We start from the raw sequence: 17,070 nt of genomic DNA, 5'->3' as shown, positions 1-17,070 counted from the left end.
CAATACATTAAAAAACAAACGTTTCAGCCTCAATTGAGGTTTCAACCATCATATTATATGGTTCTAAGATTTTTCTCCTACCTCGTTCCATCTTGTGTGGATGAGCTTTCTACTATGTTTAACACAATTTAACGTGGTTTAACTACTCTTCGGTTAATTATGTCAATTTACTTCGTTTTTTGTATTTAATTTTTGCGTTGCGTATTGATTGATTTTTGTAATAACATTGATAAAGACCTGATGACAGACTGAAACGTTTGTTTTTTAATGTATTGTTCAATGGTTATAAATTAATACACGATAACCTTCGCACGAATATCTGGCTGTTGGCTCTTTACGCTCCTTTCAAATTTATTGATTTTGTTGAAATTGTTTGAAATTTGGTATACGCAAACAGTATAGTCTAGCGATGCCTACAAAACAATAACAAAGCTGATAATCGCCTATTGTTTATTAATAATTAATTGCAAATTGAGACCAGTCGGTAACCACGTTTTTTTAATTTCGCCGACAAAAAGTATCAAAGGAACTTGAAATTTGAAACAACCTCCAGTGAGACATTTGTTTCTTCTATTGAAGGAAGGTTTCTGGAAATTTTCAAATTGATTCATAGAAAATTTGCGGAAATATGCATTTTATAAGAAAACATGCGACGAAACATGCGACGAAATAAAAAAAGTTCCGTCTCGTCATTCTCTACAAGCCTAAATTAAAAAAAAAATTAATTTTGCAACTTTTAAAATTTTTATGCTCTGAGACGTTTGGACAATACTGTTACAGGATTTCGAGCCCTGGGTGAGTTCTTAGATCCGGGCCTTCAATTGTTATCAGACGTTAGATCGTCTTTGGCTTTTGTAATTCTAAATTGCCAGTCCACGAAAAAACTGCTTCTGGCTTGAAGACAAAAATAAAAATTCTTTAATGCCAGTCCACGACAAAACCGCTTCTGGTTTGTCTTATTTTATATTGCCAGTCTACGAGAAAACCGCCTCTGGCTTGAAGACAAGAATAAGAATTCTCTACTGCCAGTCCAAGAGAAATCCGCCTCTGGCTTGTGTTATTCTATATTGCCAGTTTACGAGAAAACCGCCTCTGGCTTGAAGACAAGAATAAAAATTCTCTAATGCCAGTCCACGAGAAAACCGCTTCTGGCTTCAAGACAAGAATAAGAATTCTCTAATACCAGTCCACGAGAAAACCGCCTCTGGCTTGTGTTATTCTATATTACCAGTCCACGAGAAAACCGCCTTTGGCTTGTCTTATTTTATATTGCCAGTCCACGAGAAAACCGCCTCTGGCTTGAAGACAAGAATAAAAATTCTCTAATGCTAGTCCACGAGAAAACCGCTTCTGGCTTGAAGACAAGAATAAGAATTCTCTAATGCCAGTCCACGAGAAAATCGCCTCTGGCTTGTGTTATTCTATATTGCCAGTCCACGAAAAAACCGCCTTTGGCTTGTCTTATTTTATATTGCCAGTCCACGAGAAAACCGCCTTTGGCTTGAAGACAAGAATAAAAATTCTCTAATGCCAGTCCACGAGAAAATCGCTTCTGGCTTGAAGACAAGAATAAGAATTCTATATTGCCAGTCCACGAGAAAATCGCCTCTGGCTTGAAGACAAAAATAAGAATTCTCTAATGCCAATCCATGAGAAAACAGCCTCTGGCTTGTCTTATTCTATATTGCCAGTCCACGAGTAAACCGCCTTTGGCTTGTCTTATTTTATATTGCCACTCCACGAGAAAACCGCTTCTGGCTTGAAGACAAGAATAAGAATTCTCTAATGCCAGTTCACGAGAAAACCGCCTCTGGCTTGAAGACAAGAATAAAAATTCTCTAATGCCAGTCCACGAGAAAACCGCCTCTGGCTTGTCTTATTTTATATTGCCAGTCTACGAGAAAATCGCCTCTGACTTGAAGACAAGAATAAGAATTCTCTAATGCCAGTCCACGAGAAAACCGCCTCTGGCTTGAAGACAAGAATAAGAATTCTCTAATACTAGTCCATGAGAAAACCGCCTTTGGTTTGTGTTATTCTATATTGCCAGTCCACGAGAAAACCGCCTCTGGCTTGTCTTATTCTGTATTGCCAGTCCACGAGAAAACCGCCTCTGGCTTGTCTTATTTTATATTGCCAGTCCACGAGAAAACCGCCTCTGGCTTGTCTTATTCTGTATTGCCAGTCCACGAGAAAACCGCCTCTGGCTTGAAGAGAAGAATAAGAATTCTCTAATGCTAATCCACGAGAAAACCGCCTCTGGCTTGTCTTATTTTATATTGCCAGTCAACGAGAAAACCGCCTCTGGCTTGTCTTACTCTGTATTGCCAGTCCACGAGAAAACCGCCTCTGGCTTGAAGAGAAGAATAAGAATTCTCTAATGCCAGTCCACGAGAAAACCGCCTATGGCTTGAAGAGAAGAATAAGAATTTTCTAATGCCAGTCCACGAGAAAACCGCCTCTGGCTTGTCTTACTCTTTATTGTAAGATATTTTTATTACGTCATATGCTTTATATATATACAGGGTGATTCAAAATAACCAGATGTCCTTGCAATGCCATATTCTTGAGCGAATTCTGAGACGATTTTTCCTTTTACAAAATTTGGTCCGAAGCTTAGTTTTCGAGTTATAATTGAAAATAGGTAGCAATTTACGAGTTGGGTACAACGGGCAGGCAGGGACGCGCAACGTATAATGAGACTGTCAAGTGTTTACTATCGTCCCATGGCGCATTGCACCGTCCCTGTCTGTCCGTTGTATCGGACTCGTAAGTAGTAAACTATTTTTAATTATAAGTCGAAAACTAAACTTTGGACAAAATTTTGTAAAAGGAAAAATCGTCTCAGAATTCGCTCAAGAATATGGCATTGCGAGGACATCAGGTTATTTTGAATCACCCTGTATATATATAATGGATATGTGTTAAATGACATATGTCATACGTCATATAACTAATATATAATATAAGTTATATGACATATACATTTATTATAACAATATACAAAATAATATTAACTTTTTACATAGATACTTTGATGTAAATATGTATAATATGGAGCACATAATATACATAATATATACACATGAAGCACATAAATAAAAGTATTTTACAGAAATTAGAATATGAATGTATATAACTAAATAATGTGAATGTTTGCAAAAATGTTGCAAAATTTATATGTAATACATACACTTTATCCTTCAGAGTGCCTTCAATCCATTTTTTTCAGCCGGGTTTCGTAGCACATAACACAAACACACACACAACTAACACATCCATAACTAACCTAAAAGATTCTGTATATGACAGATAGCACTGAGAACTGTATAGCGCCTCTATCCCAAAATCCCAGAACTAATATATAGCTCTTTTTTACCTTATTCTTCTATATTGCACGCATGCTTTGCATAAATTCTGGAAAAGTATGGCATTTTGAAAATAAGTCTCTAAGCTCTATTTTTTTGGTTTTCCATTATTGTTTCATACGCTCTTCTTCGGCACACACCCTTGTTTTGCAGATTGAAGCAGTATAATTTTGATATAAAAGATATAATTCTTTGAGGTGACATTGTCGATAAATTTTCCAAAATTTTTTTTATTTTTTGGTCTAAATTTTACTTACTGCCGAAAGATTAACATGTGTACTTTACTTACACCAAAGGATTTGTAATTCTATCAAAGCAATAAAAAATGCCATACTTTCCAGAAAATTGAAAATACCGGTCGATAAAGTAGGACTTAAGCATCCTCTTAAACAGATTTATGAATTGAATCAATTAAATTGGTTTTAAGCTGTAAATATATTTACAGGTGATACAAAGACAGGAAGCTCTGGAACAATCGGAGCAACAACGTCTCCAACAACTCCTTCAAAGGCTGGAAGCCTTAAAAACAAACATAAGGAGAGCCAGAAAAGATGACGGACGCTGCGGAAGCCGGTGCACCGGCAAAAGTGGCTGCGTCTGTTCCTGCGCGATGTGCGCTGTAAAGTTCGGCATGCTGTTCGGACCACGCGCGAATGTATGTATAAAATGTAATAATAATATTTGTTTAATGTGTAGTATAGAGATAAAAAACGACGAGGCGAGTTCCTCGTCACGTAGCTCGCTAAGCATTTTAAATCTTGTCCAATATTTATCTGTTCAAAAAATAATTGAATTATTCAATGGCAATGTGCAGAAGCAGTTTCTCTGCCGGCTATACATCGAAAAGACAGAAATATGGAAAAAAAGCAACGGTTGGTTTTTTAAAAGCATGCCTTATAATTATAGGCTATAAACGGAGAAAAATCTTTTCGACGCATAGCCGGCAGAGAAACTGCTTCTGCACATTGCTTCTGAATAGTTGAATTATGTTTTGAACAGATATATATACTCCTGGACGAGGTTTAGAATACGCAGCGAGCTACGTGATGAGAAACTCGCCTCGTCGTTTCCGTCGCCGCTTTTTTTCGGTTGATTAGTACAATAGAACCTCGTTCATCCGATCTTCGATTAACTGACGTTCCGCGTAATCCGAAGCACCGAATTCATCCGAGCACTCCATATTAACCGAGGCGGTTGCTCGGATAATACGGAAAAACTCGGATAATACGTTAATATGAATTTATATTACGCTGCTTAAATATGTTGAGGAACAATCAGAAGCTACTGCAAATGATCTCTTATTAATAAAAAGATGGAGAGATATTGCAGCTAAAAAACGTTTGAGCAAATTAAAGCAGTCTTGTATTATTGACTTTGTTAAGCCAATAACGCATGTTTGCAACAAAGAATAATGTGCATTCGTCAATTGACTCTTATATTTTATATTTTTATTTAATAATAAAATTATGTTTTCAAATACATAAAAAAACATACATACATAAAAGTTAAAACAGCCTTTGTATGTATCTATTTTCCGTATTATCCGAGATTTCGGTTATCCGAGGTATGCTCCTCCCACATTACCTCGGATAATCGAGGTTCTACTGTAGTGATATTTCTCTGGTGATATATTTTTGGCATCTTTTACACAAATTCGCGCGCGGCTCTAGCAGCACGCCGAACTTTTCGAACAGTGGGCAATATTAAAGTCCAAAAAACATTAAATTTTCCTTTTTCTCCGTTTTTAGCATATAATTATAAGGCATGCTCTTAAAGAACCAACCGTTGCTCTTCTTCCATATTTCCGTCTTTTCGACGCATAGCCGGCAGAGAAACTGCTTCTGCACATTGCCGTTGCATAGTTGAATTATGTTTTGAACAGATATATATTTCTGGACGAGATTTAGAATGTGCAGCGAGCTACGTGACGAGGAACTTGCCTCGTCGTTTCCGATTTCTACACTACCATTTTGCGATTTTCGCATTAATTAATAAGGAATTAATTAAAAAATATCGGCTAATTCGCGCGAGTTTAAGAGCGCGGCGAGAAGAAACCCGTGGCAGTACAGCTCACTGTTATTTGGTAACTAGGCGCACGACGAAGCATTGGGCGCTCTACAAATAACAACGGCAACATACGAGCGGTGCGTAACGCTAGATCCTTGCGTCCTAGCGATCACGTAACAGTGGGCTGTCTTTTCTCGCCGCGCGCTTAGATTCGCGCAAATTGGCTGATCTTTAATTAATTTTTCATTAATTATTGCGAAAATCGCAAAACGATAGAGGACTCGATTTAACCCACTCTACTTGCACCCGAGAAGTGATTCAGCAATTACCAGACACCCTATATACTGTACTGCCGCCATGTTTTTCCAAAACTGAGTGGCCAGATTCTATCTATATGGACTCTAGCTTGGACTCAGGCCGTCACTCCTGTCGACCTTTAAGTTCTCAGATTTATAGACAAGCCCACAAGAGTTATCGTTAATTAGAATATCCGATTCCGCAAGGATGGCTGAATCGCACAGTCATTTGGGCTTAGCAAACCCACGGACCTGAGCTCACACACTACGGTCATACATACACATATACACTAGCGCATTTACACATTACACACACGTAAAGTATTAAAGAAAGCATTGTATAAGTAAATTAATAGTGTTTTCGATTATTAAGAGTCATTGATCAAGAGACACGGTAGTGTCAAATTCACGCGCAGCACAAGACCAACCGTGTATCTTTACGCGAGCCCGAAAATTGAGACGAGCCGAGATTATCGGACCTCAATAATGGCTGGGCCGATTGATAATAGGCTCAATCGATAGCGCATACCCAAATTACATAAAAAAGTATGCTTGTTTTTACTGTAGGTGCTGTAGAAAAAAAGTTATAATAGTCCAAAGTCGAAATGTTGAAATAATTGTCGTTTTCCTAGGATGTCCAGCTAAAATGTTCAGTTTCCGATTTCTGACGTTAGGTGCGCTGATGGCGCTGAGAAGCCGCGCGGTGTGCGCTTACGATTTGACATTTTTACATAACCTTTCAGATCAGAAAGTGTTAAAATAAAAAGTAATAATAGTGAATTCGATCACTCACACTACATTGCTCTGTTACTTTGGTGCACACTGAAGACTGCTTATTAATCCAGAGCAGTGTAGTGCGAGTGACCAAATTTGTTAGAAATTCGTATTAAGTGAAGTATTTCTGGAAATGATAAATATTGTTAAAACTAATTTAGTATACATAGAACAGAAATATATTAAATTTTGATATTTAGTTTTATTTATTTTAAACAAATCATACACTAAAGTCTCGAATCATGTACTTTTTTGACAGAATGTATGGTAAAATTAAAATTTATACAATCATATCAATTATCACTATACCTTATGTGACAATTGTTTAGAGACTTTAGTGTATGATTTGTCTAAAATAAATAAAATTAAATAGCTCAAAGTTTAATATTTCTGTTCTGAGTATCCTGGATTAGTTTCAACAATATTTATAATTCTCAGTCAATTTTATATTTTTTAAAATTAAGCATAAGTCGTCTTCTATAGTTAACGCTATGGTTGACAACAAAATTGTCCACATCACAGTGTGGGCAGAGAATTAAGCGTAAAAAAATGTTTATATCATATTTTAGGTATATTATTGAATTTTATTTATCCATAGAAAAAAAAATTATAAACACAAACTTGACAAGAAATCTTATAATACACAAAATGAAATTGACTAAAAATTATAAATATTGTTAGAACTAATTTAGTATACATAAAACAGAAATATTAAACTTTGATATTTAATTTTATTTATTTTAGACAAATCATACACTAAAGTCTCGAATCATGTGCTTTTTTGACAGAATTTTTGTAAAAAGTATGTAGGATAGCTTGTTTTGAAAATTTTATTATATATACAACAGTTTTTTTTTTAGATATATATGACAGGTTTTTTGGAAGGTTTAATATATACGACAATTTTTTTGAAAGGTAAAACAATACGGTTTTATTTTAGTTGTGACAAGAGCGTGCACTTGGCGTCTTTTTTTTACCTTTTTACGTTTACACGTCAACCTTAAGGCCACTTCAACCCAGTTTCAGTTAAAGTAATCAACGATTAACTTTTAATGTTACCTTCAGTATTTCTGTCGATATATCCGTTTCTTTAACTTTTTTCTATTATAACATGTGTTTTATTTGTCATGTTGGCGATTCTGTAATCGACAATTAAATTAATCAGAACTTGGTCGAAGTGGTCCTTATGTCTGTATCAAAGTACACATTGGCTTAGTTTACACCGATTGTTTAGTACGCGTACCAAGTACTAAATCTGCTTCTCCGATAGATATAAATCGTTTAGTGTAAAATCTACACCAATCAAAGAAACAAATTTAGTTCTTAATTTGTGCCTTTTTTTTTGGGTATCATGTGTAGTGGTGAGGTCCATGCGTTTTTTGATGGTGCGATTATTTCTTTTTGTAAGAGCAGGTCAAATTGCAATTTTGCTTCTCTCAACTTGTCCGGCGAGAGTCTCCGTGGTCGGCACGCCTCCGGTGTGGTTTCAATGAAATGCATCGTTGAGTGCGGTACCGATTCTTTTTTTCCTGATGAGCTGGTTAATTGTGGATACTCAGCCAATAACGCATGATAAGGCGTCTCCTGTAGCAGGATTTTAATTGACTGTTGGTATAGTGAACAAATATGTATCTTTATTTTAATCTTTTAAGTTTGTTCCACTGCGTTAGAATCTAACTATACACGTTGGTGATACTGATTTTTCACTTTTCACTTCTTGTCTTTTTGTATCCAATAAACCTGTAATTCGTGCTCAATATTTTTCTCTGTTAAATATCCCATAAAATAATTTCCAACATTGACACGTGCTCGGACTTGTACAAGCTATTGGTGGCTAGTCCTGTTGTTGCGTTCAGCAGCTTGCCTTTTCGTACGTCCGGCAACAGGTGGAAATATCCTAAGAAGTCCGATCCGATTAAGTTGTGTGACGTCGGCCACTATGAATTTCCAGTGAAAGGCACGTCTCAATCCGAAGTTGAGCTGCAGTGCGATCTACCCGTATGTATGTATCAGTGATCCGTTTGCTGCGAAGAGGGCTTGCGTTGCCCCGGACATTCGCCCGTGTACCATCGAACGAGGGTAGACACTAATGTCTGACCCTGTGTCGATTAAGTAGCGGACCTTGATTTGTTTATCAGTTACTAGACGGTGGCATGGTTTCGGATTTGTCTGCCGCCATCAATTCCGGCTCGTTCAGTTTTCCTGTTTCTTGCTTTTCTCCTTCTTGTAAGAGCATGGTTCTGTGCATTGCCTGGCCTTGTCGCCGAAACGCCTGTGGTAAAAACAGAAACTGTTCTCAGTTTCCGTTATAGAGTTTGCCCTCGTGCGGCTTCGTGACTTCGGGCGATACTGCTTGTTGTGGCGTTCGTGTCGGCTCAGTTGCGTGTTTAAAGCAGCCACCTGATTTATCAGTGACTATATCTGTTCCACCAGTGAGCCTGTCGGCTTAGGTGTTTTTTCCTCTCTTTCGGTAGATTGGCCAATGGTGGCGACGGTTCGACACGTCACTTTGTGGACGCAGTCTGCTTGATCTGCCACTTCCTCGAGTAAATCCTCAGCGCGTGTTGCCAGAATGATTTGCATCTGCGTCGGTAGTCGGCCGAACCACAATGTTCGCAGGAGCTGGTCAGGCACTGCGTTCCCCGCGAACTTTTGGTAGTGGTGCAGGAACTGCGACGGCTTTCTGTTACCTATTTCTTCGCGTTCTAATAATTGGCGGATGCGGTGCTCCTGCAAGTCGCTCAACTGTTGTATTAATGCCTTCTTTACGGCGTCGTATTTTCCGTATGCCGGTGGGTTGGTAATTACATCTTTGATTCTCCGAATGTATTTGGTCTCTATTTGTGAGATTGCGTACGCGTATTTTGTCGCATCTGCCGTGACTGCGCTTAGCAGGAATTGGCTCTCGAGTTGTGCAAACCAGTTCCGGTTCTTCCGGCCAGAATGGTGGTACTCGTACGGAAACCCTGCCCACTTGTGTGGGCTCTGCACCTGGCATTTCTCCGACTTTATCCGGGAGGCTCATTCTCTCTCTCTGCCAGTCATCGGGGTCACCAGTTTATGGGGGTTGCTTTCGTTGTTTTGGCGAGAAAGGAAAACAGTCTTGTTGGTTATAAACGTGGAAGAATGCTCGCTGGAGGGACGAAGAAAAAAAATGCCTTTTAGGCCCTCAAGACCGCTCTAATTTCCGCATCCGTTCTCGCGTACTCCGACTTCCATAAACCTTTTGCCTTTAGACCGACGCTAGCACGTTCGGACTAAACGCCGTATTTATACAAAATTTTGACGAAGGCGAACGCGTCATCACCTACGCTAGCCGCCTACGTTAACACGCTAAATCCCGCCGAAAAAAATTATAGCGCCACCAAGCTCGAATGCCTCGCGGTCGTTTGGGGAATCCGACGGATGCGGGATTACCTGGAAGAATATCGATTCACCGTAATCACCGATTACCAATCGCTCCGGTGGCTAAATAACCTCAAATCCCTCTCCGGACAACTGGGCCGTTGGCTTTCGATTGATCCTCGGATCGGGCGAGATCGGTAAGGTCCCACACAGAACATGACATCCAATGGACGTCCATATAATCTCCATAACTCCATACTACATCTATCTCTACGATGGATATTAGATAGATTTCTATTAGAAATTTATATTATCTCTATGATAAATGACGTCTATAAATCCATTATAGATGTCTATTAGGTATCTGTTGTCGATGTTTGATAGAAGTATCAGTATCCATAGTAACGAATATTGTTAGGGCATTGTCCGTTGGCTTTCCAGAAGTATTTCGAGATCCGATATCGACGCGGCGCGTTAAACCAAGTCGTCGTTTTAAACTAGATATCTCTACAGGATACAAAGAGAAGAGTAGTTGGCTATAAACAAGTCTTTATTATATTCCGTCTACGTACACGAGTCAGTATTATGTTTGAGCGTTATTGCGCCAAAAGGCGCTTTCACGGCGTGTGGTGCAAGTTCATGAATCAGAATAAAAATATGCGCGTCCGGTAGGTAATTACCGTGTGTTGTTCTGGTCCAAGGAAGGACGGTTCCTCAGACGGGGCGCGGTGTAGGTCCTTGCCCGGCGTTAGTGGAACCTCCTTTGGAAAGTGGTCTACAATGTGACAACTGCTCTCAGAGCAGGCCCGAGGAGACGAGGTTTGCGTCGCTACCGATCTGGTGTTCGGTGCGACTTGCCTATTGGCGCTATGAGTTGTCGCCGCTGTCCCAAAATCCCGCGGTGCGCTGTATTTTTTATCAATGAACGAACACTTCGCGTGTTTGTCAATGACTGAACGTTCCTCGGCCAAGGCAAGATTAATAACATCATGCAGATTACGTCATCTCTTAAACAGCGGCGATATTAGCTTATTGCCAACAGGATATACGTTGTTATCAATGCATAAAGGATATTGTCTGAAAGACTGATCACATAAAAGACTGATTAATCTCGATCTGCGTAGACTGAAAGACTGATTAATCTCGATCTGCGTAAATTTCGATTTCGTAACATTATCGTTTAAAATTCTTTAATACAAAAATGTAGCAGTAACAAATGTTTTGTTCTAAATTCAATTATTTTAATTGCCATCTGTTTCTAATTTACAGATAAATAGTCATTTTTTTAGATTCTTTTTATTTTGTCTAGTTTTATATTTATCCACTTTTTTATTTATGAAGGAAATCTGTATACAGCTATTGTTATTCTAATTAAAATAATAATAAATAAATCTGCATGATGTTATTAAGCTCGCCTTGATCGAGCAACGTTCAGTCATTGAAAGATGAATGCATAAAAAATGATTGCAGGAAGTGTTCGTTTCACTGATAAAAAATATAGCAAGTCACTGCAAAGTAATTTTAGGGGTGGTTTTTCAGGTATAAGTGTGTCTTCCGACGCATGTATCGGATCGGTCTCTTTTGTATGTCGTGTAAGGGCGTCGGAACTTTCTCTGTCAGAAGGAGAAGAGCGACAAATTATTTTTAGCTTGCCGAGAATTGTTTAAGTGATTTTGGTGGTGGTTTGTCGTTAATTAGAAGTTAATCTATTTATGTCTATTATAGGCGTATAGCCTAATGGATTGTGTTCGACTTGGTTGAAATTATGAAACCAATTTCTTAGAAAAATATAATTTATTTTTCCTCGTCAGAGAAGTAGAGTAAATGTACAAGTTTTGTTTGATTTGATTGATTGCGCCAGAGGCGCTTTCTCGGCAAGAGTGTAAGGCCGAGAATCAAAAGAAAAATTGACGGGCGCGGTAAGAAATTACCGGCCGCGTCTTAGTGTGTTGAACGGGTCCTAAAAAGGACGGTTCAATTGAGTTAGCTCGTTGCAGCCCCTTTCCGGGCGTCGGGGGAACTCCGTTCGGGAAGTGGTCTTCCGTCTGACAACTGCTCTCTGAGCAGGCTCTGAGCGGTGAAGTCTGTACTGCTACGGAACGAGTCTCTGATGTGCTGGTGGTAGCAACCGTCTCGGCTCTTGGAATTGCGGATTGCTCCGTGTACCGAGGAGAGAGAGGTCTCCGAATTCGGATGTCGCCTTGTGTAAGAGTGTCCCTTGGTGGTCGAGTCAACCGGACGCAGAACTCTAGTGGAATTAATTTCCAAACTAGAGACTGAGGAGGTGACGGCGAAAGTGGAGTATCCGCGGGCCGCTTGGTTGAAATGTGCGGCCGATGCTGGGACTCTGTTTTCTTTTTACGCGCCTTGCGAGGCAGCGTGAGGAAAACTGCGAGACTATGTGTCTCTGGTTAGATTCTGCCGAGGCAGAGTACGACTCAGTTCAAGGGCCCTGGAGAGAGCTCGCCTTGAAGCGAGTGAGTGAGGAAAGATCTGCGGAGCAGCTCTTTTATATCTCGTCGATCGAAGCTTGATCGCGAGAAGGCTCTTCACCGCCTGCGCAACCTGGCGGTGGGTCCGCAAGCTTGTAACTAATAGAAGGCCTGCGGCGCGTAGCGGCGCCGCGGCGTATTATACCGCGTCAATGCAGCGGTGTGGCGGTGAGCCGCCACATCTATGTTATCTCTATATTAAATTTTCCCAAAAACAAGTTTTTACCTATAATCAGCATTTTGACGTCTCGCACTGCTTCGCAGAACCTGTGGTAACGACAGTTGGAGTTTCTCCTTCAAAAGACTACTGATGCTGTTTACGCTGGTTATCGTGGAATTCGCACTTTGCACACCCAAAAGTTCCGTAGCATCGTTTTCCATTTTTTCGTTGATCGACGGCAACATGATTTTATCTTTTCTTTGGGATGGAGCTTGCAGCAGCACTCTGGAAAAAAAATTATATATAAGGGTGTCTTTCGACGCACGTATCGGATCGGTCTTTTTTGTACTTTGTTTGTGGGTCTCGAAACTTCCTTCTTGCAAAAGGAGAAGAGCGACAAAATTTTCGTTCCCTAGGGGATTTGTTGGGGTAAATTTTTCATCGCTCGGAGTCGGCGAAGGAAAAAGTTTTGTTCCCTAGGGGATTTGTTGGGGTAAATTTTTCATCGCCCGGGGTCGGCGAAAGAAAAGTTTTTGGTATTTAAAAGATTAAGTTAAGGTAATTTTTTATCGCCTGGGGTCGACGAAAAAAATTCAGCAATAAAATGGAAATATAATGCACAAAGAAATTTGTATAATGTAAAATAAAAACAGAAAAACCGTTTTTTCCTTCAAATACGCAATTATTTAAAAATACACATCTTTTTGCAAGATTATTTTTGGCCTACATTCACGCTGAATTTTCAACTCTTAATATATTCTAACGTAATGTATCTGATGCAACAAAGCGAGAAGCTATTTTTATCAAAATTCAAAGCTGATTTTTTTTCTTAGAGAGAAGATTTAAATGGATTGGTAGACTTAATTATGGAGTTATTTACCTCACTGCAGACCTTCGTGGCTTAATGCACACGAATTAAAAATAATAAATCGATTTTATGATTGACTTATTTTGCGACGTGAACTAGTCTTGGAATCACACCAGATCCGAGGGAGCACGCCCAATGGAAATCGGTAACCCGCGATACTCCACGTTCTTCGGGAGTTAGGTAACTTACGCGGTATCGGCAGTAAATGCTCGATTCGGTAACTCGCGGTACTCCATGTATTTCGGGTGCTAGGTAACTTGCGCGATATCGGTAATAAATGCACGATTCGGTAACTCACGGTATCGGCAATAGATGCTCGATTCGGTAACAGCGGTAACTCGACGAAATCGGTATCCGGATATAGGCGCCAGGTGCGTGTAATCGCACCGCGGTAACGGTAACTTCAATTATTCTCTTAATATGTCTGGTCGCTCCTCGCTCAGTATATGGCAGAGGGGCACAGTTCTTTTATTTTTCGCTGAGAATCCGGAGTGAGAGGCGAACACAAGGATAACTCAGTAATTGATATTTAACAATAATATATTTCAACAATTAGTTGGACAAGGTTAAAGATGAGCAGTGTGAGATAGAATTATAGTTCGGCATGAACCGATACGGCGGTAATTGTTTAATAAGGCGGTAATGAGACAATTCGCCCGCAAAATCGGTAACACAAATTGAATTCGGTAACAGTATGGAAATTTGGAAACGCGATCACCTCTGCTCACAATGGGAGCTTTCCATCTAGGAGACACAGATCGACACTTTGTGACACAGTCAAACACCGTGCTTGGATACTTGATGGAATACGTTTAGTTCTGAATTAGACTGCTAGAGTCTGCTTATGTCTTCCCATGATATCTAGTAAGTTCATTTAATTGAAAAATTGGCGTACCAAGAACATATTGACATATTTAAAGTACGTACAAATCAAACATAACCATCATTAATTATTGTTTACGATCGCGATGAGTATAAATATATTTTGCAGATGGATAAAATGAAAATTCTCTAGAATACCATCCCAAAAATTGGCAGCCATGAACTAGACTCAGTGTTCGACTATGCTCTTCTGCCGTGTCGAACCGTGCCGTGGCGTGTTATTGTTGGAAAGCACCGTGTCTGACACCGTGTCGATGTGTGTCGCCTAAATGCCTTGATGGAAAGCTCCCAATAACACTACGTCACTTCGCCTATCACACGTATATCATGCCCATTCACGCACTTACACATCATCCAAACTTTATGTCTCTTACCAACATAACCTCCTTATTATTCGATTTGCATACTATATTTGAATAATTATTAAATTTTGTTGCGATGTTTCCTCTTTCTCTTATACGTCACTCTGTTTATGGCCCATTCGCATAATAACACATCATCCAATTCTAATTTCCTAACTAACACTAACATAATCTTTCTATTTAGTATTCTGTCTCGTTTTCTTCTTTACCTTTATAGTAGGGCACTTTGAGAGTTGGGTTTGTATTTTTACTTCTAAGCTTGGTGCGGTTGACACAGAGTAAAAACGCGTTTTTCCACGTGTAATAAATATCATTGATTATTTTGACTTGTCTTTGTTTATATACAGTCTCTTTCTTTTTTTCTTTTCTCTCTGTTTTGCTTCAAAAATATTTTTTTATATTTGAATTGGATATTAATTAACAAATGATATATATTTATTTAACATGAGAAACGTAGTCCCCGCAAGTAAAGCGTGTGCCGTGACAAATAACGTTTCACTTGTGATGAGAGAAAATTAATACAATCGGCACGAAATATTGTTCTTTCCGAACTCGCAAATTATTGTTTTGCAATCCGCGCGAAGCTGTGTGCATGCTCGTGTAAGCGCACGAATGTGTACGCGGCCTGGCCGCAATTTTAGTAGAAGCCGCGAGCAATCGTCGAAATTGAATGGCTTGCTGCGATTTACAATTTCGCCGAATCGGCAGGCACGTTTCTGCAGTTCGAGAGCTCGGAAGAGCTCTAATTTAAAACTAGATAATTATTGCTTAAAATTCAAGTAAATTTTCGTAAAATTTTAGATTGAAGAAATGTAAAAAGTAATTTTCTCTAAAGAATTGTCCAAAAATGTGTCGTTTGACTTGTTCTAGTCAATTACTAGAAAGTAAATGTTAATGTGCAGAATTAACACGATACTTCCACGCTTCGATAGCGAAACTTCAAAGAGAACACTTTATTCTTAGTAGCTTACTACTCGGAAATTATAGATGTACATTTTGACAAAGAAAAATTTTCTTAGTGTACGACGTTCAAATTGATGTGAATCTACTTATTGTTAAAAATAGTTCGCATGGTTCAGAATAATTCGATATGCATGTAGAGCGATACACAATTCTAGCTGCGTACGTCGTCGTCGGCGTAATTGCCGAGTTGATCGCCACGACAGACGCACAGACAACAAGAGAGAAAAGGAAGTTCTCCATTGCGTCATACGACAATGCACTTCAACTCAGATGCGCCTACCAATGCGACTCGAGAGTTGAACCAGAGCCCGCTGCATCCGAGAGAAAAAGAGAGAAAGAAAGGCTGATCTCTTCTCTCCAGAGGGCATATTTCTTTGATCTCGATTTTTGTCCCGCCTCGCTACTCCTTTCACTCCTCTTTCCCTCTTTCGTCCGCGGAGAGCTTAAGACTAGTTAATTCAGATTAACTTTGAGCCCGAGCACATAGATACACGTATACGCGGCAGTGTGTACATATTGTAAGCGTAAGAATTCGGGAGGCGCGAAAAATTTATTATAAACGAAATTTTTAAAAACTTGCAAACCTTTTCGTATCCACGAGCGCTTTTATCTCTATGCTCGCATCACTTAAACTACGTAGCTTAACGCACGATATGTCCTTATCAAGCAAGTCCATCTTATTAATCTGTAACGTTGCTACAAAAAACGATGCTGGATCTTCGGGTATCTCTTCTTCCTGGTTTATCACATGACTCGTACCGGCTGTTGCTGCTGCCCAACTCCTCGGCCAGTTAAGACTAACATAATCTTCCTGCTCGCAATTATAACAAGTTATCTTGCTCCGCAGATAGTCCTTCGATAGGTAACCCGATTGCTTACAGTTGAAGCACGTTGACGAATCTTGTCTGTTGGCAACGTCCTTGATCGAAACTTTGTTTTGGCCGCTTGAGCTAACCGCGCTTCCGCTACGAGTGGCCGGGGGCAGCCTTCCTAGATTTCTCTGTCTTTCTCCCATCACTTGCACCACGGCCTGCACAATCTTTTGCATATTTACTTCCCTCGGTATTTGGAGCCCTCCGGATTCAGAACTAGTTTGTCTTAGTCCTTTATTGTTAACCGGTTGCTCGAAAAGCCCGATATCTTTGCCACGCTGTTCTATCTAGCGCGGCACCCCTTGATTGGTCCACGTAAGGCCGCTCTCCGTACCTAATAGCACGATCAAGTTTTTCTGCGATTAATTACGAATCACTCTAGCTCGAATCCTACTTCTGATATTTTAAACTGTAAGCGTAAGGATTCGGGAGGCGCAGATAAATAAATCGAGATTACTACACAATACTCACAAACTTCTACTTTATAATAATTCAGCTCTAGTCTCTTAATACAATTCGCCAAATACACGTGTCTTCAAGTTCTTTCGACTCTGAACTGTCTCACAGTCACTACGACGGCTCATCGAGAGTTCACTGTTTTTCTTCGACAGCTGTTCCTGGTCCTTTGAGTTGCGCGCAAATTTTTCGCGCATCCTTCGAATCTGGTATCTATTGAATAGC

General features: G+C 39.6%; 1 protein-coding gene across 13 annotated transcripts in view; it reads left to right on the top strand.

The window, feature by feature from the left end:
- LOC137000507 (rab effector Noc2-like) overlaps window positions 1–17,070 on the top strand; it is a 103,618-nt gene that overhangs the window by 81,566 nt on the left and 4,982 nt on the right. For 11 of the 13 annotated variants that reach the window (XM_067357306.1, XM_067357300.1, XM_067357299.1 and 8 more), the window contains one exon: window positions 3,814–6,953. In XM_067357306.1, the coding sequence (XP_067213407.1) occupies window positions 3,814–4,281 (468 nt within the window). In that variant the 3' untranslated portion in view covers window positions 4,282–6,953. Of the gene's footprint in view, window positions 1–3,813; window positions 6,954–17,070 lie in introns of those variants that run through there. The other 2 variants (XR_010890756.1, XM_067357307.1) reach the window with 1 other exon arrangement.

This window comes from Linepithema humile, chromosome 6, assembly GCF_040581485.1.
Source record: "Linepithema humile isolate Giens D197 chromosome 6, Lhum_UNIL_v1.0, whole genome shotgun sequence".
NCBI lineage: Eukaryota > Metazoa > Arthropoda > Insecta > Hymenoptera > Formicidae > Linepithema > Linepithema humile.
This window is presented reverse-complemented; position numbering and strand designations above follow the sequence as displayed.